Source organism: Zophobas morio, unplaced genomic scaffold (assembly GCF_036711695.1).
Source record: "Zophobas morio isolate AGI-343-1 ecotype UQ-CSIRO unplaced genomic scaffold, CSIRO_AGI_Zmor_V1 ptg000006l, whole genome shotgun sequence".
Lineage (NCBI taxonomy): Eukaryota > Metazoa > Arthropoda > Insecta > Coleoptera > Tenebrionidae > Zophobas > Zophobas morio.
The window spans coordinates 14,613,058-14,638,925 of record NW_026972111.1 but is presented as its reverse complement, the minus strand read 5'-3'; the positions used below and the strand labels follow the sequence as shown (position 1 = coordinate 14,638,925).

Genomic DNA, 25,868 nt, shown 5'->3' with positions numbered 1-25,868 from the left:
AAAAGAAAGTGTTAATTATTTTTAATTTTGAGCCATAATGGTTATAATATATACTGGGTGTTGCTTATATTTGATACAACCCCTGTAACTTCTTTATTCTTAAAGATAAACCTATACTTCTTTGAGCAAATTTGTATCATTTAAAAAGATCTTTGTGAGGCCAACCTCACATTCCCGTAGAAAAATCAAAAGCAACCAATTATTCTAAAATCAATACTTGAAAAATTGACTCATGTTATTTATTTACGTAAATGATCTTTTAAAATGATACAAATTTGCTCAAAGAACTATATGTTCATATATATTTAAAAATAAAAAAATTACAAGAGTTGTATAAAAGAAAAGAAATACGGGGTATGTTTATATAAATATCTCAAAAACCTGACGTGATGAATTTTTTCTGCTTTCAGATTTGAATTTCCCGAACCCAAATCCTTTAGGTTCAACTATTTTTGTCTTTAGATATAAAACCTTGTAAACAAGTGTTATCAATAGAAATGAAGGCAATGCTAAATCTTGAGAAAATTTCAGTTCTATCTTTAGTTATCTCCAATGTAGGTGTAGTACCAAACAGTTTAGTTGAGAATTTGAAATATTTACACTTATAGGCGAGTAAAAAAACAAAGTTGAGTGAAAAATAAACTACGCAGCGTAAGGATACGTAGCGACAGCGGAACGAAGAGCGTCTCCTCGTTAAGGTCTATTTGTCCTAACCAAAGCTACAACACCCTCTATGGATTTTAAACATTCGCACTCCCGAGGCTTACTTCCATCTCGGCAAAGGATGCAGCCGACTAACTAGCTTGATTCACTAGGACTGAATTTTGACGATAGCAAAATGAATATTGTAACTACGAAAAAGGAAACAAGCAAATTTTAATCAATAATTGTAAACAACAGAGAATTCACAATCATGATGTTGAATTACGCATAAATTCATCTTAGTGATAACTCTAAATTTTAGGTCAGCAAAGAAATACTCGGGTAGAAAAGTTTACTATGACTAAAACCCGATGACGAGCACTTCTGAGGGTAAGTTTAAAAGTCCCTTGGCCCGATACATTCTTTAGTTCTGCACAGATTTACAATTTATCGTGTTATAATTATTTTAGTTGGACCCTACGGAGTGAACGAGTTGAATCACGTTTTCAGCAGAGCAGTTTCCTGGACTAGAAGGTGTTTTCTAGAGTAATATTTAAAACAACGTTTACAATTGTCGTTTGTGACTAATACGCTCAAAAATAATAAAATCAGTGTGAAATTCAATAGTCAATTCGTCTAACAGACAGTGTTTTGTAGCAAGTTTCAGCACAAACAACCCTTCAAAATAATCCTTGAAACTGTTGTGTGCAACAGCGCCTAAAAATAATTCGATTCATAGTAAACTCATCTAGAAATTGTTTTGTACGAACATTTAAAAACCGAATAAAAAATAAATTGTTATATGTTTGGTTATTGTTTAATCCGCCTTCTTTAGGGATATTTATTATTTAGTATATTATGATACGAAACATTTTGTCGTACGCACGGTTTTAGGGCACGACGAGCGCAGCGCAAAGTAGAAAAAATAATTTTAATAAAATTAATCATTCTCTAATTTTTTATTGATCATATTAAGAACGGAATCAGCCTTTTGCCTCGAAAATGCGAGAATACAATAATGCTGCGCCCGTTTTTATTAAATAATAATAAAATAAATTCGGAACATTTTGTTCCGTTGTGTTTTAATTAACAACAATCTTAGTCCTCTGTTTGGAGGAGACAAATTCATTGAAATCGAACAAATTTCTACGTGACATTATCTAACCCCTGTGGAATTTGCGTCCTCGAGGGCTTCGGGGTATCATTTATGCCACACAAAATAAAAATCTCAAAATCAAATTTTTCAAAGAAGCGGAATTTGTTGGGTTGTACTTTAAGGGACTTTCCAGTGTTTTCTGTCTTCCTGACATTTTCTGTAGTCTCCTTTGTGCTATGTTGAGCTTTGCGAAATTTTGGTAATATAATATTTACATATAACTATTTTCATGCTGGTTCAACATTAGCCAAAGCGTTAGCCAGTTTATTGTAACATTTGTAACTGTCACAGCCACTGTTCTGTAAAATACAACAATCCATATTAGCAAGACTAGTATAATATTAGCAAGGTTAATAGGAGTATAATATTAACTAATCGTCGTTCATCTCACTATGAAGAGTTAAAATTTATTTATTTAAGCTCACAATTTGCCACATCCGATCAGCTTTCTTTAGAAAGAAATAACAAAAAAAAGAAATGGGACCATATTTATTCGAATAAAAGCTTAAGCCAACATAAGAAAAGAAGCAGATAAACAGAAAAGGACAACACGGTCTAGTTAAGGTGACATGACAGAAATGTCACAAATGTAAGAATCCGTCTGCAACACTAGTTCGCAGCAAATGGTAGTTATATGATACCAAATCAACAAATCCAAAGAAACAAAGTAAAGGATGGAAACTGTCTTTTCCTGCACAACGCGTTTTCCAAACGGTACAAAATCGCAACAAAGCATATCCGACGAAATCGGACGTTCGTGCAAGTACAAATACTTGCTACAAGAGTCTAACTCGACTGAAATAAAAAATAAGGAAACTAAGGCGACAGCTACAGAAACTGATTTATTTCTCAAGCTGATGTAATTAATTACATTTTGTCGTTGTTGTTGTTACTCCAACATTTATGTCGTTTCTGTGATCAATATAGGAATAATTAATACATAGGAGGGAAGAGAGAATCATTGTCGTAACATTAGTTAGTTAATACTTAATGTGAGTTACAGCTGTGTTATAAATTATATTATAAGATATATCTTGTGTGTTCCCTACACGTTTCCGTAGTTAGAAAATATCTGCACAAACATAAATAGAAATTGAACAATTTCTCAATCAGTTTCTGTTTTGCATAAGACTTGAATTTCGAATAAAAAACAGACGTCTGATATTTTTAACTTCGGTTCCTAATGCTTTCTGAATAGCAAAAACCTTGGCTGTTTCGAACCAAATGAATCTAAATAATTTTGAATAATGATAGTTTAAATTAACAAAATATTTAATCATTAATTTAAATTTTATCTAATCAATGCATATCATTACTTGGTCTTAGTACCCGTAATGATAGAAGTCTTGCCTGAATGCCAGTCATTTCCGGGTCAGTGGTGGGTCTTATTTAGTACAAATCTAGCTTCACGATCTATATTAAAAATTGTTATATCTCAGTGGTCTGAAATATTTTGAATTTACTTATCCAACGCTTTCTAATAAGATTGGTAAGGTTTCATCTTATTGGTAACTTTTAGGTTACCAATAAGATAAAAACCATGATTTTAGCTCTCTAGTAAGTCTAAATTCTTCAAAGCAAATTTATGCAATAAAATACAAACAATGAAAATATTTTTGTTTTACTAGTTTTTGTTAACAATCAAAATAATATATAGTTAAGACATAGATTAGTCCCGAAGTTGGGGGAAATCTTTTTTAAACATTTCAGCGTAATTCTGATAATAATTTGAAAACGTGTTAGAAAATTTACAAACAGTAATATATTCGACCGTTTAAGCAGTCGAAAAGAAGTCAAGGAATAATGTAATATTATGTACATAGGGGTCTTCTAGCAGGACTCACCGGCCGGGCGACGCGGCGTTCGCTAAAGGAATGCCTGGAACCAGATGTCGCGACGGGCCGAGAAAACCCTCGAAGCGGCGTTCTCGATACATCGAGAGAAACGAAAGGTTTAAATAGAGTCCACCGTCGGGAATGGGGGATCATTCAGTGGAACTGAGTCCAGCGAATGTTAAGAAGAGCCAGACAAGTCGTGCCGGAAATAATTTGTACATAATCGCTGTGACTTAGTGAGTTGTTAAGAATTAAATGGTTGAGTTTTACCCACACCGATTTTAATTCACTGATCAACGTAACAATATTTTCTTGCCAATATTAATCTCGAGGGCCACTGAATCTTGTATAACTATAACACTGGGAAGTTTCAGTGTTATCGGCTTCTGAGTTTGCCGCCAGGATCTGAAGAACCTCTCAAGAAAGATGCTACTACTGGAAAAATTTTAGACACTATGTTCTTTCTTGTAACTGAAGAACAGTTTAAGACGCGAACTATTTTTTAGTCTCAGACACATTTTTGTTCTAATATTTATGAAACTTTTTAATATCTTCATTGAAATTGATTGGATTATTGTTTAGTTTGGTCGCCCACAAAATATTTAAATATAATTTTTAAGGGTTGTTCTTGTGGAAAGTTAATTTTTTATAAAGAACAAAAGATACAAGATGTAATTCAAGAAACTGGTTTTGTGGTTCAGACTGCTGTTTGTCGTTTCAAGCAATTAATGTATATAATTTGTAACCGGGTCATCCTTGGAACTGAATTCGTATGTCTTCTCTGAAATAACAATACGTTTAATAACGCTGCGTCATAGAAAAGATTTTTATACAATTAATAATTTTAATTGGCGATTATTTTATAAATCTATTATTGGAAATAGACACCCAAAAAGCAAAAGCAAAAATCCTCATGAACTGTTTTTAACTTTGACTTAAATTTGATCTCAATTTATAAATTAATCTTGCCGTGCTACATGAAACGTGGCTTCTAAACTTACTTTTCTTGTTTTCTTTTGTTGTGTTCCCTGAAGCAATAATCTCTACAAATATTAAAAACAGTTCTTTGCGGAACTAGTTAACAGCAGGAAATTTTGGAAGATTTTATACCATAACTTCACGACGATGAAATTGAAGTACCTAGTCTAATTTCGACAGCGTATTCGGTAGGACCATACTAGTGGTCTTATGTGAATTTTTTGATCACTGAATTATTAGTCGAAATACTTCTTACTCCTGCAGACTTAACATTCACTCTTCTGGAGGACTTGTACATATAAAATCGAATTCGACAGGATGAGCCTTCTCAGAAAGGTTTTTGCCTGGTTGTTCGGTTCCCAATTTTAAATAGCATCGTGCTCGTAACGGCAAGATCCTGAACTAATCATTCAAACCGTGTTGAATTCAAACACATTTTTTTCAATAATTTTTCTTTTTTATTAACTCTGCCAAGGACTGTATCACTATTCTTAATAATTTATGGTGTAATTTGATTTTAATAAAGACTTTATTATTTAAAGAAATTATTCTACTAATAAATATTTAATACGATCGGGACCTTACGATGCTTAACTCACAAAAAAGAGGAAAACATAGAAGACAATGGTGCTTTTGACGATATTTCGCTGTTACAATTTTTTGGTTGATTGAACTATTTTCAGTGGGTTAGAACACGAAAAAAGCTGCAGCTTGATCCATAATACATTTATATTATCATTTTATCATAGGAAAAATTAAAAAATGTTATACCTCCTCTAGCGAGTCCCCTTAAAGAATATTTTCCCTTAGGATCGAAATATTCACGCATCTGTTACAATGAGGCGTATTACATTAAAAACTACCCATTGTCCCAGCTATGAGAATTATTATTTTCTGGTAAGGGTAGGTAGTTGAGATGCCATGAACGGCCTTCAGTTGCACATCAAACTCGGTAGGTTGACAAAGCTGTTGGCATTACGTGGGACCACGAATTACATCATACCGTTTTCCCTTTTCCTTTGTAAATCCCTGGACAGTAAGGATTGGATAAGAATATTTAACTAAACCAAAATAATTCGCTAAACCATGACAATTTTAAACTTAAATTTACTTCAGTGGACCAGTGACAATGTTGGGAAGACAATTTATAATTGCTCTTTCCCTTCTATTAGAAATTCTTAGGGAAGTAGTAATATTACAAATAATGGATAATACTGATTCAGTTGCAGCGACAAATTAAATTCTAATTATAAACAAATTGTTTTAGACAGTGATAGTGAAAATACTTTTTATTGATGATTTTTTGCATTAAATAAAATTTACCTTTTGTTTTTTTCTTGCCGAGGAAGAATTTACCAAGAATATAATAACTTTGATAATTGTACTTCCAAATAATTGAATTTTTTTTACTGGTGAATTAAATTTAGCGACTTACCTTCCGAAATGCTCGTCAAACTGATAACTTATCGTTGGTGGCGGCGGAAAGTCGTAGAAGTTGGAAACATCCTTCAACGAATTCGAGTGCGACCTCGGTCGATGCACGCTGCAAGGCGACTCCTGCAACGGTTCTTTACTGAAGAAATAACGTTTCTGATGGAGCACCGGCGTCGGATAACTGGCCGGGAAATGGATGGCGCTGTTGGAGTTGATGTATGCTTGGGGATGTCTACGACAAGGGTAGAACATGGAGGGGTCGTAGTGGGTGAATGTTATAGGATTGCGAGCTTTGCCACGTTTCATGTCTTCGAGGTGCTTCCGCTGCCATTCGTATTGGACTTTGTAGATGAAGAGAAAAATCGAGCTAATTCCAGCCAGCTGTGTCGTAACTAAACCGCTGACGTAGAGTAGAAAGGAATAGCCGTACCAGTAGTAAAAAGCCGGCGGTTGGAGCTGAGACTGAGGACGCAGTTTGCTGCCGATCTCGGCTTTGAAGATGGAAATGTACATGATGAGGCCGAAGAGCATCACAAGACCTGCATTACATGTATACAATTAGTAAAATATTTGCGCTTTTATGTATGGGTATATGCATTTCACAGTCGGATACTGTGTGATTTTTTAAACTTCTGCTCTAGTTAGCCATGATGTGTACATCAACGGTGCAATTGAAACGGCTGACGTAAACATCATGGTCTACTAGAGCAGAAATTTAAAATATTACCCGATATATAACGGCAACATAGTGAACCAAATGTAATATATTGGAAACGTGGTCCACACTGAGAAAAATTCCAATAAATCAACATGATTTGGAATTGTGGTACAGCAGTATGGTGTTGATTAACGTATTCTCGTAACGCAATATACATAGTTTATGAATAAAATATTTATTATGTTAAACATTGTTTGATTTTATTTTACATTTATTTTATTCACAGGATGTAATATTTTGGACTACACTAAACGGAACTAACAGTTGCAGTATATGCAAACGAAACAAAATTTCAAATCTTATTAACATATTTTTAAAAACAGAAACTACTTTCAAGCGAAAAAGTAAAGATCGTTTTCCAGTATAACCTGTATCTTGAAAAATAGTACAAACGCGCTTTTAGTAAATTACAAAAAAAAACTTAGCTTAAATTCGCAAGTGGACATCTAGACTGAATTTGGAAAAACTTGTTCAGAAATAATTGTACCTAGAGAGCAATAAAAAACACGATCACAGGCAGCCAGGTATTTTTGACGATTTCTTTTTGATCGTTGCATTTTAAACTGAAACCCTCAAATTGATGGTATTTTTCGTGGGCTGATTTGTCACGTCTTATAGAGTTCCCAAGAATTGGGTAAATTGGGGCTATTCCAGAACTTCCTTGGAGTCTGCCTTATTTGACAGTCCCAAGATTATTTTCTCTTAGAGCTTCCTTATAGGAGTTTCAGTTTGTTGCTCTTAGATCTCTAGGCTCCCATTTGAACTCTTTAATATTTTGAATGCTAAATTGGATGTATCGATGATCCGATGAACTTTCGAACTGAATTTACCCTTCATCATTTGAAACCTCAAACCATGATCTCTAGTCCTGTATGTATTTAAACTAGATAGATGTTATTTGGAGAGTTCAAGTTCCTGAGTGCTTCAAACGTTGTAATAACTCCTTTTTCCTCTTTTACACATCTTCCAGCAAGCGTTGGCAATTTCATAATAGGTAGTCATCGAGGTATTCAAGCCAATTTCATCCAAAAGGTATTCTTGTTGCTCGACGCTGGACAATTTCTAGCAAAATTATATCTTTCTGTAACATTGGTGACCGAACTCTATTATGGGCCTTATAGAGTTTTATATAATTTAATAATTACAGCAACATTTGTTCTTTGAAAGGTTTGCTTAGTAGGTACACCATCTTGTTAGTTTTTTTTGTAATACGCATAAAATGCTCTGACCATGAAAAATTGCACGTTATCAAGATCCCTAAATTCAGGGGCGGGTCACGAGTTGAGAACTGGATTAGACAAGGCACAAGATGCTTCCATATCTAAATAGGGAATGGCTGCTGTAGCGATTGTCCGGAACTCTAGTCGGTAGGCTACGGTACCTATAGTTAAACACAACCTTTAATCATTCATTTTTGTATACAACTCAGTCGTTTGTCTATTTTTCTTTAATATACACTTATTTATATATAAAACTGAATACTGGAATAGTTTTTCATAGTTTTGAAGAAGCCAATAATAATTATATAACAGGTTACTATCAAGAACACTTTATTCCCATTTATATTCGGGAATTTAAAATATTGGAAAATGCAAAAAACCAAGCTCCAGCGAGTACAAGGCTCAAATTTGCCCAAAAAATTAAACTAAGGCCCGCCCATCCGCCTATTCTCTCTTTTCTTTCTCAAATAAGAAATAAATCTTATAGCAGAATATAACAAAAAAAGTTACGCTTAGCGTAAAGGGCGGGGCATGTGGGCAGGGCTGGTACTTGTTAAGATAAGACTGGTTTTGGCAAATGATATACCCTCCAAGAAAATAAAGGGCAGGTCGGGTGGGTAGGGCTAATACCTTAGATCATATAATAAATAGATACCAATACTCAAACTGAAAGCTGTGACTAGACATGAAACTATCTGTTGTCGTTTTCTACGTCAAGGGGAGTAGTATAATGCTATCCTTGTGTGATCACCACATCTTCATCTTTGTTATATGCATTTCATCTGTATATGTCTATTTCACTTCCATCCTTGTACGTCACCAGCGCAACAAATCGCTTTTGACAGATGTTTCTTCTAACCTCTCTTTCGAGTTGTTGTACAAAAAACAATTTTAGAATTTAGAACAAAGATCCTATTTTAAGTGATGTAGTCATAAAGGATCACAATTGCTGCCCAATAATTTACTATTACTTTCGTTATCTACTGTGAATTATTTATAAAATCAAGCTGTCAACATCTTTCTTCCGAAGTTAGTTCAGACATACTTCCTAAAATTTAGGCGCGCAAAATTCAAATAGTGATCAGGCAAGGATAGCTTCATTGTAATCCCTCCATGCACGAGAGAGATGTATGACAGGAGGATGTCGTCACAGGCTGTCCTAGGGAAAGAACACGGCATGGTGGTATCTATTTATTATATGATTTAAGGCTAATACTTGCTAATGTAGCCCCTAGAAATACATAGTACCGTCATCCATTGTTGTACGAGTGGAGCAAATGCAGTTGGTAACGCAAAAAATTCCCCTAGTTTGGAACCAAATTGTGTCAGCAGAGAGTTGACACCGCGTAAACCGTTGTCATCACGTGGTCTTGGCGTGGTATTTTTGTTTAACGTTAATTAATTGTCAATTAATATAACTAATAGTTATTAAATAAGATTTTATTTATTAAATTTTATATCTTATTCAAATTAAAAATCCATATTTTGTATATAAACTACAAACTTTAAATCCAACATAAAACCATTTTAAATTTCGCGGTCTGTCAAATGGTGTTAATAATTTTTGTTTTTGTTAAGTTTCCGCCAGGTTTGCTCCACGGTGACGATACTATGTATTTCTAGGGGCTATACTTGCTAAGATAAGACTAATTTTGACAAATCACGATTATTATTTGACTTTTCGAATATTCAATTTTTCGATTTTTCAGTTTTTTGTTTGTTTACTTTTTTGAATTTATGATTTATAATTTTTTGATATTTCAACATTTAGATATTTTACTTCTGTTTCTTCGATTTTTCAGTTTTCTATGGTTGTTTAACTTTTGAATACTCGGTTTCTTGAATTTTCCGATTTTTCAATAATTAGATTTTTTTAGAAGTCCGGACGGTTGGTACAGCTGCTACTGCTATTTGAACATCAAAAAAATTATACTGTCGTGCTTGCGTTTTTAGGAGTTCACATGGAAATTTTTTTTGCAAAAAATGAAATTTTAGAAACGTTAAGTCAAAAATGGGTAATTTTGTACTTAATTAACTTATATCAAGAATTTTTGAAAAGATTTGCCATAATTTCTGTTGTTTATCATTCATTTCACTTCCTTTACAATGTTTCGACGGTAAAATATCAGGTTTTACATAAATTTTGTTAAAAAATGGTCACTGTATCTAAATTCGCGTAATTTACCTAGAGTTGTTTCCAACAAATTCCTAGCTCTGAAAATATCTGTGACCGAACTTACTTTGCAAAACATAAAAAATAATAAATAGATACTATTTTCTATCTGCCAACCTTTTTTTTATCAGCCCACTCTTCTTTTTTAAAACTAAGTTCCGTTACAAACTCCCCCTCTAAACAACACAAACGGCCCTCCGGTGTTGTTTAGGATGAAACATTCTTTTGAGGACGACCCCTCCTCCGTTTTGGTATTAAGGGCGTTAATGTATCACTTCCAGTCCCTTCAACCAACGGGCTGAGGTCCGCGGCGTGATAGCGTCCAATTCTTTCTGGAGGATTTGTACAGCTTCCTAACTCGTAGGTTGTAGGAGAAGCAATTCGCAAGATCATATAAGGACCATCCCTTTTTGGGGCAAGCTTTGAAGAGAATCCACTTTTGGAGCTACTCAGAGTATGAGATTTCAGGAGAACCTTGTCACCCTTCTTGAATACAGCTGGTCATCGTCTGGACTCTAGGCGGGTTTTTTGGACATCTTGTTGCTTGAAATTTCTATCCATTGCCTCAGACAGAGTAGTAGCTAGCTTCTTTAAGTAAGGAGTTATTCTTGGTATGAAATTTTCTGCATCAATCACTTTGCGTAGATCATAAGGAGCTCGTATCTTCCTACCAAATGTGAGAAACGAAGGACTATATCCCGTAGAGTCGCAACATGTAGAATTTATGGCGAATCGAATGCTGCTCAGGTGATGATCCCATTCTGAGTGGTGATCTTGAACCAAAATGGCTAACTGAGTCTTTAATTCGCGGTTCTTCTGTTCAACAATAACGAAGTAGCTCTGTACCTTTTCTTCTTCATCCTAGCAAAAAGGCCGAGACAATAACAGATCAGCTACTACGTCGATTTTACCAGGAGTATATACAACGTCCATCTTCATGCCTTGAAGGCGGAGCGCCCAACGAGCCAAACGATCCGAAAGCGATTTTAAAGTCAGCAACCACGGTAATGGTTGATGATCCGACGCTATAACCACTTTCGCACCTTATAGATAATGTCGAAATTTTTCTACAGCCCATATTACTCTCTTTCGGTAGTTGAATAATTTTTCTCGCTGTTCTTTAACAAGCGACTGGCGTATTCTATCGGATGTTCGTCGTATTTCTCCTCCTGGAGTAGAACTGCACCCAAAGCGTAACAACTTGCATCTGTTCTAAGGATATACGGCTTTGTCTGGTCGGCTTGAGCCAGGACTGCAGCGGTAGTCAATCTTTCTTTTAACGTCTCGAAGGCACTTAATTCGGCTTCACCAAACTGGAAAGACGCATTTTTCTTAAGAAGATTAGTTAAGGGACGTGCAATTTCGGAAAACTCTGAAACAAACTTGCGATATCAACTACATGTCTGAATAAAACTTTGCAGCTGTTTGCGATTGCTTGGAGGTCTCAACAGTTTGATAGCAGCTATTTTGTCAGGGTTAGCTTTAATTCCATCACTGGTCAGTATATGTCCGAGAAATTTGATCGAGTCACAGAAGAACGAGTACTTCTCACGTCTAGCACGAAGACCAAAAAGTTTTCAACGCGAAAACACTGTTTGTAAGTCTATTATGTGCTTCTCGAAAGCTTCTGAAATTATCAAAATGTCGTCTATATATACGAACACTGCAGTGTCATTCAAACCGGATCTAAATCTGTCCATCAATCGAACGAATGTCGCGGGCGCGTTTTTCAACTCGAAAGGCATTCGATTGAATTAAACGTCCCAAATGGAGTCACAAAGCAAGTTTTGTTACGATCTTCTTCAGCAACAGGAACTTGCCAGTAACCTGCTTGTAAATCAATTGTAGACATGAATGGTGTATGTTTAGCGGTGTGAAGAATATCGTCTTTTCGCGGCATTGGATAACTATCGCTAACCGTTACTGAGTTTAGCTTACGATAATCTATGCAAAGACGATAGCTGTCTCCTTTTGGAGTTAAAACCAGAGGGCTGGACCATGGTGACTCGCACTCTTCTATAATTCCTTGTGTTACTAATCGATTCAATTCTTCACGCAAAAATTGCTTCTTTGGTCCGTTCAGCGGGTACGGTGTTAATTCGATGCGTAGCAAACGTAGTTTCTCCCCCTTGTTCGAAGATGGTGCTATTCTTCTGAGGTAGGGTGTTTATTTCATCTTTTGCCGTGTCTTTAATCTTCTGAGCTTCATTTTGGCGTAGGGTTATGTGATTAATGTTTACGGAGTTTGTTTTAATTCCATATTTGAAAGTATGTTCTGGTTTATCTCTAAAAAGCCAACACTTGTTTTGGAAATCTATACCAATGTTAGCCTTCTTCAAGAATTCCCGCCCTAAGAGCGTATGGTTCTGGGTTAAATACGGCATTATAACAAAACTAGTTGGAGTTATTTTGTCTTTTATCTTAACGTCCACAGTTGGTACCAGTAGTTTCTTATCTCTAGGAATTCCGTCAGCTAATGTTCCACTGCATCCATTGTTTCAAACTTAACCCCCTTATCTTGTAACACCTTATAGAGGGTGTGACCAGCTATGTTCCATTTTGATCTTGAATTGGCGAGTCCAATTCCTTTTGCACCTTTCACTTCTAAGGGTAGGATTGGAGCGTCGCAGCTTGATTCATTTTCTAAAGATAGCCGTGAGAATTCAAAGAAGTTAGTTTTGACGTCTGCTTTTTCTTTGCATTTCGGGCAGTTCCATCTGTAGTAGCCAGGAGTACCACAGCCATAATACTCAGGTTTTGATCTTGCTGATGTTGACTTTGACAGTTCTTTATCATCGTTTTCTTTTTCCAGTTTTGCGACACTCATTCTTTAAGTGACCAAATTTTTTGCAATGTTCACAACGAGATCGTAACTTCTTTATTTGCATTCCGTCCTGGTTTGTGTTTCTTTCTTGTTTGCGAAACGCGGATTCACGAAACGATTGTTCTATTTCGCGGGCACAATTAAGCAAATCTTTGAAAGAGTTTATTTCACTACGCGTAAGTCTCTTTCGAATCTTCAGAGCTAAAAGTCCATAAACCATATCCAGCTGCATTTCTTCTGCGACACTATATGGCAATTGTGCGATTAAAGCTCGAAATTTCGAAACGCAGATATCAGTGGCTTTGTGTTGTGTTTGCTCACGAGCAAAGAGTTCTCGGAAGACTGCATGAGGGGGTAATTTCTTCGAATACACTTCTCTGAGGATATTTACTGCACTCTGCCAGTCTTTCGTCGACGGTTTAATTCCTTGCCACCAAGTAGCAGCGCTAGACTCGAGCAACATTGAAAGACCACGCAGTGCATTTTCGTCGCTGATATTGGTGCAGTTTCTATATGTTATGATATTGTCTAGAAAAGCTTCTACATCGGCGTCATCTGACCCATTAAATCTGGCACTACATTTAGCAAAACTACCTGCAGATCGAGTGTAAGAAGTTGGTGATACGCTTCGTCGTACCTCGGACTGTTGTATAGTTGCAGCTTGCTCCTTAATTGTCGATAGTAGTTGCTTAAATTGGTCAGCCGATAGAGTAACTGAAGCTGGAATATTAAGTTTCGGCGGCATCATGGAATTTTGTACACAATTAACCGCGAATGTACAATGGGGTGCTTCGGGTCACTAGGGGGGCGCCAATTGTAATATGATTCATTTATTTAAATGTACAAAACACCAACAAAATGAAACATTCAGATACTATTTTCTATCTGTCAACCTTTTTTTTTATCAGCCCACTCTTCTTTTTTAAAACTAAGTTCCGTTACAATGTTAAATTACTATCCAAATGATTCAATGAAGATTAATTTTTGTGTACTGTTTAAAAAAAAAAAACTTCCAAGCAGTTGTCTGATCTTGAACTCATATAGAGTTATTTATACATTTGGTTTTGTACCTGAATAATCTCTTGCCAGTCAACCACAATGAGAAAGTTTCAGTTTATAATGAATAAATTAATCAATTGTGTAGGTTACTCATATGAAATTTCATGAACTGTAATTTTGTAAATGTCAATTTTAATATTTGAAAGAAGATTCATTCCTCTTTTGTTGTAGATAGAATGAATGTTTCGCTAAATAATTTTTAAGTGACGGAATGTAAATTTTGATGATATTTACTATTATTAAAGTTATTTTTAACAATGATTTTTACTTTTCCTGAAAATTATACCTAAATTAAATGCAGGTAAAATTGATGACTAATTTTTAAAAGCTTTCAATTCTTTTAATATAGTGTTTTTATTTTATTTATCATTAAAAAAGTATCTACTATACAAAAATTTATTATTACCTTTTTAACGGCAATAACTTTTCTGAAAATTTTGAGAACGTTCACCTTTCTTATGAACACGAACCTAGTGGCTGTTAGACTAGTCTCTATTTTTTCTTTGTCAGAATTATTAATGAGAGTTAACTAATTGTTCATAATTATAAAAACATTCAATTCTATGTTGAAGTTGAAGAATTTTTTGAAATATGACTACCTCTAACTTCAGTCGAAACCGCAGCTGACATTACCGGCAACGACGGTCATTTTAAGTGGAACTAGTCCAACATATGCTGTCGTTCCATGAAAAATGAGAAAGTTTTTTTATTATAAAAAAAGTTTTGTATTGAAAAAATGTGTCGCATGTGCTAACTACGTAACTTTTTTTCAAGGATCTGGATCAATATTTATGAAATAACATTAATGATCCCTGATGAAAATTGAGCTTAAATGTTAATGTGTTAAACTAATAAGTTTGATGCAAATATATGATTTAATTGAAAAGGGTGGTAAATTAAAAAAATGTTCTAGGTATATGAATATAAACAGAATGCATTAATACTGTCTACTGTCGCAAAAAATAGGCTATGGAGGCTGAAATAGTTGCATGTTTGTGTTTCCTCTTTCATCTTTGCTATCCCTATTTTTTGCATGCATTCAATTAGCATTTAATCATCATCTGTTAAAAGCAGTACGGCTCAGATGCAAATAAAATGCATATTTATGTATTTTTAATGAAACCCCGAACCGTGTTATTAAACATAATATTAGAGCTTACAGTCGACAATTTCACGGCACAAGAAGATTTACATTGTAAATAGATAGTAAAAGCATAAAATTTATGTCGACATTCCGGGCTATTACCATTATAAACTTTTTGATATATGACTTCATATTTAAGCTCCAACATGTCGACTTTTTTTCGAAAGAGACGAACGAGGTAGTCAGAAGAGGCAGCCCGCTGTGGGGGTGCAAACTACCCATGATATATTTTTATTCAGAGAATAACACAACTCGTTTGCGTTTTTATCGCCATTGCGTCTAGTCCGTACTCATACCCACCTGAACTACTATATCGAGCAACTTACCCGTCACTATGAAAATTACTCCGGATATGAATGTGTAGAGGGTGCGGTGGCGGACGCATTGCCCCAGTATGCAGCAGCAGTAACCGCTACACAGGAGTAGGGTAGCTGCCAAGAAAAAGATCACAGACCTCGTTACTGTGTCTGCAAAAAAATGGATTATAGTATTATCGAAAAGAAAGTTTCCTACTTTAGCAGAACAAAGATAACGAGCAAAACTAACTAAAGCTGGAACGTATAACAAGAAGATAATATCACTTTGAGGAAAGATTATTAAAGTGGATTACGAGTTTTTCGTAAAATAAAAATATATGATGCTTGGAAAGTTAATCGAAATACGTAGTTGTTGATAAATCGCCGGGAAATTTTGATATCAGAGTGATTTTTTATAACATAATGTAGCAAATACTTATCTAAACCTATGAACTGGCTTATTATATATTTGTTAGTGAACAAAAATTTCAAGCATTTTTATAAAGAACTGAAATCTGCGGTTCTATTTTCTGTTCGTAGCTTATTCATGTTGACAACAACTAAATTAGCCGGAAAATATAGAAAATCGCAGACCCGTTGACTCCGAACTTATAAATGTACTTTAGCATTACAGTGCAGGTTGTAAAACGCTTATCTGAATGTATATATTCCCTCTAAAAACTGATGACATCTTAAAATATTGTTAGCAAATTTCTTTTTAAATACATGATATAACATGGTTTTCTATCTCGTGGATTTAAAGACGTGTTTAAACCATTAAATTCTACTATATTACACAACAGACCTGTTCAAAATTTTGGTACGAGACCAAACATTTAATAATCCTATTACAATAATAACAGGAGTGTAATAATAAAATTTTTATAAAGGGGACTGCATCCAAGTTTTGATATAGAAAATTAACAGGGGGAATTGGTCTTTATTTTATAATATCTCCCCAGATCATTTTAAAGCTATTATTGACTAATGAATTTGTGAAGGTAAAGGAGGGCTATCGGCTAGAATTTTTTTCAAATAGTTGTATCGCCCCCATTCACTGTAAAAAAACTTTAAAAATCGTATTTTCCATCCTTTACCTTCACAAATGTATCACACAATAATAGCTTTAAAGTGATGTTGGGAGAAATTATAAAATCAATGTTCCATGTTAATTCGCTATGTCCAAACTTGGATGTATACCAAATTACAATTACATATTCAAGTACAGGTCTTCAGAATTAAATAAATAACGTCCGATCAATAGAAAAAAGCCTTAATTGGCAATGTTTTTTTAGTTATCTTTTCTGTTTCCGTTGAGAACAATCGATGAAAAGGAAAACGGCTTACTCGTCTAATGCTAACTTGAGAACGTTTTTTGTAGACAGTATTTTAGCTTTCGAATAGCTTGTTCATTGTTGTGGAAAGCTATTAACAAACGAACTTAATAACGAAAATTTCTACAGCATATCATCAACATGTACCTAAACGAAGTTCTTGTCATTCACATTATTCACTCGACTTCATTTAATAAAAGTTCTTGCGTTACTGTTATCATCTATAGCACTGCAACTTATTTAGCAAACTTATTTAAATCCTATTGTTGCAGTCAATCACGATTGATATAATTTTTAAGCATTGGCAAATAAGATGTGAGTAGAAAATGCTTGAACAATCATTAATGTGTAGGAAAACAAAATCAGTCCGAAATGGTTCCCTTGAAAAAATCAAGTTAACGTTGTTTTTTTTATATACTCGTACAGAAGAAAACAACGAAACTCGTATGTGTTTTATTAATACATACTGTTGTGGATAACTGACATTTAATGGAAAGAATTAATTTTATTAGAGGAAAAAATGAGATTAGATTGTATCAATCCATGTTGCCAGTTGTCGATTATATTTTAGGTTTATTGTATATGTACATATGTATTTCACAATGTTTACAAAAATCAAGGCCAACTTAAAGATTTTTTTAGTTGAACATCCGATACATCGAAGGAATTGGGTAAGTAAACTAATAACTATACAAGATAAATCATTGGTAATCATGTACCTAATAAAAGTCTTTCGATATTATGGATTCGCATGATTTACACAATGCGGGGACAAACGGAAAAATGTAAAAAGAATCAGTGAATGCATTTTTACATTCAGAATGTACATATTTGCAAAATACTTTAGAGTTATTATTAAGAAAAAATTGAGAAATGAAAAGCGTAACAATGTAGTTCTTCATTGGAGTGGAAATAAGCAGGATGCATTAAAGGAGGAAATTGAGCAGAGGCAAAAAAATTGGAACATAAAGTGTATTTGGCGGTTCTAAATAATTCAGGCGAAAAAGAAATAATTATGAAAAACAAAGGCAAAATGAAGCAGATAGAAAACAAAAACGGTGACTTGAACCCATAACAAAGAGAAATACAGGGTAAGAAAAAAGGCAAAGGAAGAGAAGGCAACGGAAAATCATTGTCTGGATGGCTGTTTGTTAGCATAGGAATTGCAAGCTCCTGTGGAATCTCTGTGTTCTAGAAGAGAGCACCAACTTTCAGAGAGTTGATTGCGCTTTTCGATAACCGTTTTATACCTCAAAAGCTACGTTTCCCAGAGAGGTTTGTATTTTACCATGCAGTGAGGGGAAGAGAAGAGGAAATAGTAGATTTGGCGTCGTGGTGTAAGTTCGGAGTAGAGCTAAAAGTTGTGCTTAGGGATCACTTTACCATGGGGCTCGGCAAAGGACGAAGACTGCTGATTGGAGGAAGACGTGACGAACCTCACTTTTCAACAGAATGTTGACATTGTGTTTAGTAAGGAGGCGTTAAGGCATCGGTATGTCGTGGACAAAGAAGTGCCGAGGAAGAAGGAAGAGGGGGAAGTGTTTGAATTGTCTCGCCAGAAAACGTGTTGGGAGACACAAGCACAGGCAAGGGAACAAGGCTCGAGAGAAAACTAAGGTCGTGTGTCTGGAAGGGAGAAGTTTTCCCAAAATTGAGCATTCAAGCCTTGGTCACAGTTTCGTTGTAAAGTTTGCGGAAAAAAGGCATCATGTCAGTAAGTGTCGTTATCAACATTACTCATGTCATAATTGCGAAGTTCGAGGCCATCTGGCAGCGGTTTGAACAAGACCGAGGAAAAGTGGTGAGGCAAGCCAGAATTTTTTTGTCGACGGAGGCAGAAGGGAGCAGAAGCGTTTGTAATGACTAATACATCGACACAAGCAACTATAAACTTTTTGCCAAATGTGTTTGCACGATTTGGATTTCCTAAAATCATTGTATCAGATAATGGCAGAACATAGGAAGAATTTCAAAACTGTTTGCGATCTAACAGTATCCGATTCAAAAGATCAGCGCCAGAACAACCAGCCACGAATGGGCAGTTTGAAAATTTCACAAAATCGGTGAAGAGAGCCTTACATAAATGTCCAAAGGATAACATTCATAATAATTTTAATTTAGTATTAAATCAATTTCCTTTTGATTGTAGAAATACTATTCACTGTACGTACGACTGGAAACTTATCAGCAATGTGTAATTGTTACCCGACATCAAGGAAATAAATTCTTGTGAAATGGACTTTAAGGAAACGATGCGTAAGAAAGTATAGACCCTTTGATTAGAAATTATAGACGTAGGCTATCAGAGAAATTTAAAGTTAACGATGCTGTACTAACACAAAAAAAAATGTTGTGTTGATAAGCAGTGTGGGACTGCTCTGACTCATTTACCAAGTTTTGAATAAGAATCACAGAAATGGAAAAGGAAATCAAGAGTAAAAATCTGGTCTTAAAGGAAATACCAGATAGTGAAAATGAAAGTCAGATGGAGATAACAGGTAAAATATTTAAGGTATTGCAAACATTAGGCATTGAAGTCGGTACTGACACGGATATATAACAAATAACCCGACTTGGCAAATATAAGAAAGATCTAAAAAGATCAATTTTGGTAAAAATGAACAGGAAAAATACAAAAGCTAAAATATTAGAGAAGGCAAAACTCCTTAAGGGCTCTAACATTTGAATCTAGGAAGACTATCTAAGGAGAGTTCAAGAAGAACACAAACAGTTGATATCATAAGTAAAAGAAGCAATTAGGTAAGGGTTAATAGCATTTATAAGATACAACAAATTAGTGATAAACCAAAGGCTAAAGAATCCAACCCGAATTAGAACAGATCGTGACACATTAAACACAGAGCTAAGGAAGATAACCAGAACTAAATTTAAAAAGCAATGTTAATAGGCTACCTAAAAAATATGACGGACCGGGCAACGAAGAAGGAAATGTGACAGGATTAAATAAAATAAAGAAAAAGGAAGGCATGAACTTAGTGGCATGGAATGTGAGAGGAACCTTTACAACTCACCACTGGAATTAGAAATACCAGAAATAGAAGGAGCAACATTTCTTAAAAGCGGTGGAAGGGACAGGAAACTAGATACGGGCTTCATGGTTTTAAAGAGGCTAAATGACAAAGTCATGGCCTTTAACCCTATATCGGATCGAATCTGCCCCATACCAGTAAAGGGAGAAAAGCGAAATATATGTAACCTGAATACACATGTACCCACTAAGGAAAAACAGGAAGACTGGAAGACATATTTTATGAGACCGTGTGGAACATAGTAAGCATGAGGAAACAAACGATTATGGTCATAGATTATTATCAAAAATGCAAAAAAAGGTTAAAAAAAAGAAATACATAAAGGTACATGGACCTCGCCGGACGGTTACACAGCCAACCAAATTGACCATGTGCTCATCCAGAACAAATATATGGATTCCATTACAAAAACCGGAAGCATGAGAGGAGCGTATAGTGATTCTGACCATTATCTCTGGAGGGCCAGCTGCAAATATTATTACAAGAGAAAAAAAAGGAGAAAACAGGTAAAGCAACAAAACGACGTAGAAAGTTTGGAGGATGCATATACTAAAGAAAAGTATAGGGATGAAATCAACAAAGCCTGGCAAAACAGCAGTCAACGCGACGGTCTCAAATTGAATTACAATGAAAAATAATAAAGCAGAACATAGATGAAGTCAGTAAGTCAATCATCCCAAACAAAGCAAAGCAACAAAATGCAAAGGAGTGGTGTGATAAAGAATGTTATGATTTAGCAGACGAAAAGAACATATTCAAGCAACTCAGACATGAATTAAAAAAGAAATGCCATGAGAAAAAGAGACGAGCAAATTAAAGTAAAATAAAAAGTACAGAAGAAAAGTTCCAAAACAAGCAGGTGAGATCATTCTACCAGGGAGTAAAGCGTATCGAAAAAGGGTATCAAGGTAAATACTAATAGTTTTATTAAAACTGAAATTGGCGAACTAGTGAGTGAGCCAACAAAAGTCATGCAGGAATGGAAAAGATCTTTCAGGAAACTTTTAAACGGACATGAAAGTGACACATGGAACAACCAAAAAAATCATTGAGGATGATAGTATAGTTGTGAAAGGCTCAAGGGAGGAAGAAATCCAAGCCTTAATACAAGATCTAAAGAACAACAAAAGTCCGGGAGAAAGTGAAATACTAGGCGAAATGCGAAAAACACGTGGAAAGCAACTATGAAAGGAAATAAGTCACCTCATGATCCGTGTCTGGGAAGAAGAGAAAATGCCACAAAACTGGTCCAAAGCGTGGATAAGTTCAATCCTGAAAAAAGGGGACAAACAAAAATGTGAGAATTACACAGGGATCGCACTATTTAACACCTGTTATAAAATACTGACCAAATTGATAGGGGAAATGCTGAACGAATATGGGAAGGGCAACTAAGGGACTATCAAGCCAAATTTTGGCAAGAAAAGAAATACAAACCACTTGTTATGAATACAACGTGAAGATACACACCTTCTTTATTGATTTTAAGCAAGCGGACTAAAGACCAAAAAAACTATTTTTGTAATGACCATCAAGTAATAGCCTTTGCTGATGACTGCATGTTGCTAGTCAAATCTGTGAAAGAGCTACAGAAAATCACAAGAAGGATAGTCATTGAGGCACATAAGTTTGGACTGGTTATTAACCAAAGGAAAATCAAGTAGATGGCGATGGGAGTGGCGAATTAACCAACTGGAATGCTGAAAGTTAAAGTAGATAACGTCACAGAATATGAATTTGAACGAGTGAGCCGTTTTCTCTATTTAGGAGTGGAAACAAACGATAAAGGACATGAAGAACAAGAAATCAAAACTAAATTGGTAGCCTAAAAGCACTGATATGCTCAAGATATGTGTCAGGGAATATCAAGGTGACATTATATAAAACAGTGTTAAGACCTACTGTAACATATGCGGCACAAACATGGGTCCTAAACAAAACAGAAAAGGAGCTTTTAAATAGATAGGAAAAGATGATGAGAGCCATCAAAAAACGGAGGAAGACTGGCAAAGGAGAACAAACGCAAAACTTAAAGAACTGTTCGGGGATTCTTGAAAGAACTTTTCGGGGCTTCTTGCATAGTAACGCATGTTAAGGCGCAAAGGTTTAGGTGGTTTGGGCGTGGAACGAATAACAGAAAAATATGCCAAAAGAATCTTGAACAGAAGGCCAATCGGAAGGACAAGAAAGGGAAGGCCGCAAAAACGATGGATGGAAAAGGTACAAGAAGATATGAGAGCAGCGGAAATAAGAGATTGACAGGAGGGAGTATGAGACAGAAGACTGTGGAGAAGTATAGTCCACAACATGTTAAAAACATTGTAAACGAATTAATTGGAATATTTTTGCCCTAGGCCCACGTGGCCTGTAGAGAACTTAAATTAAATTAAGTGGTATACTAGCACGTGGCTATAGCAGCACAAATTCAGCTTGGTGTGCCGAAAGAATTGTAAAAGTGTTAGGGTCGCGCGCATATTTAGTTAAAATCACTAGCGATTGCACGTGAAAACGGCATCTTACTCAAGTTTTTCGCAAACTACACGAAACGGGAAAATTTGTATTAAGAATAAACCAACAAAAAATAGTATATATGATAATGAGAGACACCGAAAATGACACGGACTCTGAACTAGTACTTCAAATACAGAAGGGGAACATAAATCGAAAGGGTGAAGGAATTTACATATTTACGGAGGATCAAATTTGAAGAAAACGGAACAGAATAAGAACAAGAAATGCAAAGATCAATAGCAAAAGTGTGTATAAAGTACGGAAACGGAATGCTTGAATCTTTCAAGAGACCTAAGTTTGATTCAAGAAGAGAAGAAAAAACAAGAAACTGAAGTATATACAGGATGTTTGTAAAATGCACCGACAAAAAAAAACTGAAAATTGGTCTGGATGAGTAGATATCATTAAGAAAAAAATGTTCTAATAAAAGTGTTTTAGTTTTCGAAATAAAATTGATTGAAAATTTGGTCAAAATAGTATGTACGCTACTGAGTTAATAGTGATTAAAAAGATAATGTGCTTACTAAGAAAAATGTACCATTGTAGTTGCATTGTAAAAATTAAAAAAAAAACGTAATCTCCACTGTTTAGTGATTCTAAAAATTCCGTAAAATTTATTGACTTTTAAAATGGCAGCTTTTTCTAATGCCGAAATGACCGATATGGGCTTGATTTACGGAAGAATATTTGGAAATGCCCATTAAGCGCAGTGTCTCTACCAGGAGGAATTTCCAAGCCGAAGATTGCCACATCACACAACATGTAGTGCCGTTCTTCAATGTCTCCGGGAAAACGGAAAATTTCAGCCAAGTACGACGGATCGTGGTCGTAAAAGGATCGAACATGTTATAGACCTGGAACCAGAAATACTAGAAATTGTGGAAGAGAACCCAAGCATAAGCATTCGCAGATTATCATACAGATTAGGAGTTTCCCCATTTGCTGTGTGGCGAACCCTAAAAGAACAAGGGCTTCACCCATACCACCTGCAACGCGTGCAATCCCTTGAACCAGAAGACCTGCCTTGTCGAGTGGGGTTCTGCGAGTGGTTGCTGCAAAAAAATAGGGAGCAACCAGACTTTGTGCAGAAGCTTTCGACCACCGACAAGGCTACTTTCACAAGAGAAGGAGTTTTAATTCTCGTAATACTCATATTTGGTCTGATGAAAATCCGCATACCATACGGGAAACGCATTTTCAAGACAGATTTTCAGTAAATGTCTGGGCAGGCATGGTTGACAACAATTTGATAGGTCCATACGTTCTGGCCTCTCGATTTAGGAAAATGTACCCTTAAATCTTCGTAGGGATCTATGGTACCTTCATGATGGGGCCCCTGCACATTATGCCGTAGAAGTGCGGGAATGGTTGGACCGAAATTTTCCAAACAAATGGTGTTGTGGCCACCTCGTTCTCCCGATCTCAATCCCTGTGATTTTTTTTATGGGGTTATATGAAGCAGGTAGTTTATCAAACTCCATTGAATACGGTGCAAGAGTTGACAAATCGCATTCAAAATGTCGCTGCCCAGATTAGAAATATTCCAGATGTGGTTAGTAGAACGTCGTTAATTCGGCGAGCAGAAGCATGTGTGCAAAATAGAGGCCGTCATTTCGAAAACTTGTTGTAGTTGTTTGTTTAACGTTGTGTTAATTTTATTCTTTGTTTTTATTTTGATTAGTAAAGTTTAGTTGGTTATCGTCGTTGAAAAGTCTTATTCTTATTAGTGGTTTCTTTTTGTTAACTATGCTCATTCATTAATAAGTCTGTACATAACTAGAGAAAATGACAACATCCTGGAAAATAAACACGTGGACGATGACCTATCATGTCGAAATTCGAATGGAACCAAGATTGGCGGACCACTGTCCAGAACCGCGTTCTTATAAGAAACTAAAAAAACCACAGCGGAACGCGAAAAACGGGAAAGAAGACCCGCGACCCTGGACAGTGGCTCACCGGCCCTCGTTCTAATAGGGCCTCGGCGCGGCGCAAGGAAAATTAAGTAAAAATGACTAATTACTACCATTTAGAATAATTCTTTACTCCAAAATGTTTAAACATCCAGTTAAAATTGTTTCAAATTAATTGTTTTTGAAAAAATACTTTTGATTTTTTACTTGAGATTTTTCAAACTTCACCTTTCGTTGTCAGTTTTTGGTTGCTATGTTGTTACAAAACGTGAATTAATTGAATCTGATAGCACCTCTTACAGTGGCGCGAATAAAGCTTGGATAAAGGGTAAATTTACTTTGCAACTTTTGATAATACAACAGGAGTTTTTTTCATTCCTTATGCTCTCGGAAACCTCTCCAATTTTTTTGTAGGTGCATTTCGCAAACACCCTGTATAGAGAACTCAAAATAACAACACAGAGAATTAGAGATTGTGAAGTGATTAGTGGGGATATAATTACAAAAATAGAGAAGAAAAAGGCGACCCCGGAGAAGATGGATAGAAAGTGTAAAAGAAAATTACGGAAAATGGGTAAGAGGAATGGGAAGATAAAGTTTTGGGCAGAACATATGGCGAAAAGTAGTCATGAAATCAACGCTTTTACTATGAAAGTAATATATGGTTATAGAAATGAATTTTAGTTAACATATAATCCGAAAAAGTGTTGTAAAAATAAATGTTTCAGTTGAGAAGTAAGTTACGCTCTAGGCCTACAATGTCTGCAGAGCGTGGTAATTAATAAACAGAATTTGAAAATCATACACACTAAGTCAGTTATATTATTATTATCATCATCCGGAGGTTTATGTAAGAAGTACTTCTGCGTAATTTCTTTTTTTATTCAGTCATTTAATCACCCTGTAATCGTTTATTTGAAGGACTACTGAAATCATATCATACCGTTTTAGCAGGCACACTTATTTGAATAACATGAAGAAGGTCTAAACGGATTTGATAAAACATAAGTTACCCACATCAAAATAATGCCAAGTTCATTGTTTTAGTCTGATTTATTCTATTTACTACTACAATCACTAAGACACAGTTTCTGTGAAACCCTTTCAACTCGCTTTTACAATAACGTTATTTACAAATTAACTTACATGGTATAGCCATAGTAGAATCATTAGGATCGGGACTGTATTCCTCTTTAGAGAAGTAGTCGATTTTGTTGCAGTCATATAAAGTCTCTCCAGCTGTAACAAGGAAAAAGAATATAATTAAACACAGTTGCATGAGGCGATTAAACTGGCAATTATTAGAAAAGTTTTCAATTAAAAACGACGGAAAAGACAGCAGTGTAATAGTCAATTCTCCCAAGTATTATGAAGTTGTGCTAAAATGCTCGAAATTTAAAAACTTCGTTAATTAAGTAAGAAGAGACATTAACTTGAATGAGGAAGCCCAGGACAAAATGTGTTAAAAAACTTAAAGCATAAAGGCTAAAATGGAGATCGTTAATGACGTTTTAAATGTCAATAATTTCATTCAGAATCAGATTATGCAGCACATTTCTATTTCATATACCTTCATTATTT

At 35.3% G+C, this 25,868-nt stretch overlaps 1 protein-coding gene across 2 annotated transcripts in view; it reads right to left on the bottom strand.

The window, feature by feature from the left end:
• Positions 1–25,868, bottom strand: part of Stg1 (stargazin-like protein) — an 810,143-nt gene that overhangs the window by 2,625 nt on the left and 781,650 nt on the right. For both annotated transcript variants that reach the window (XM_064048543.1, XM_064048544.1), the window contains 3 exons: positions 25,434–25,526; positions 15,510–15,650; positions 6,047–6,584 (listed from right to left, as the gene is read on the bottom strand). In XM_064048543.1, the coding sequence (XP_063904613.1) occupies positions 6,047–6,584; positions 15,510–15,650; positions 25,434–25,526 (772 nt within the window). The remainder of the gene's footprint in view (positions 1–6,046; positions 6,585–15,509; positions 15,651–25,433; positions 25,527–25,868) is intronic.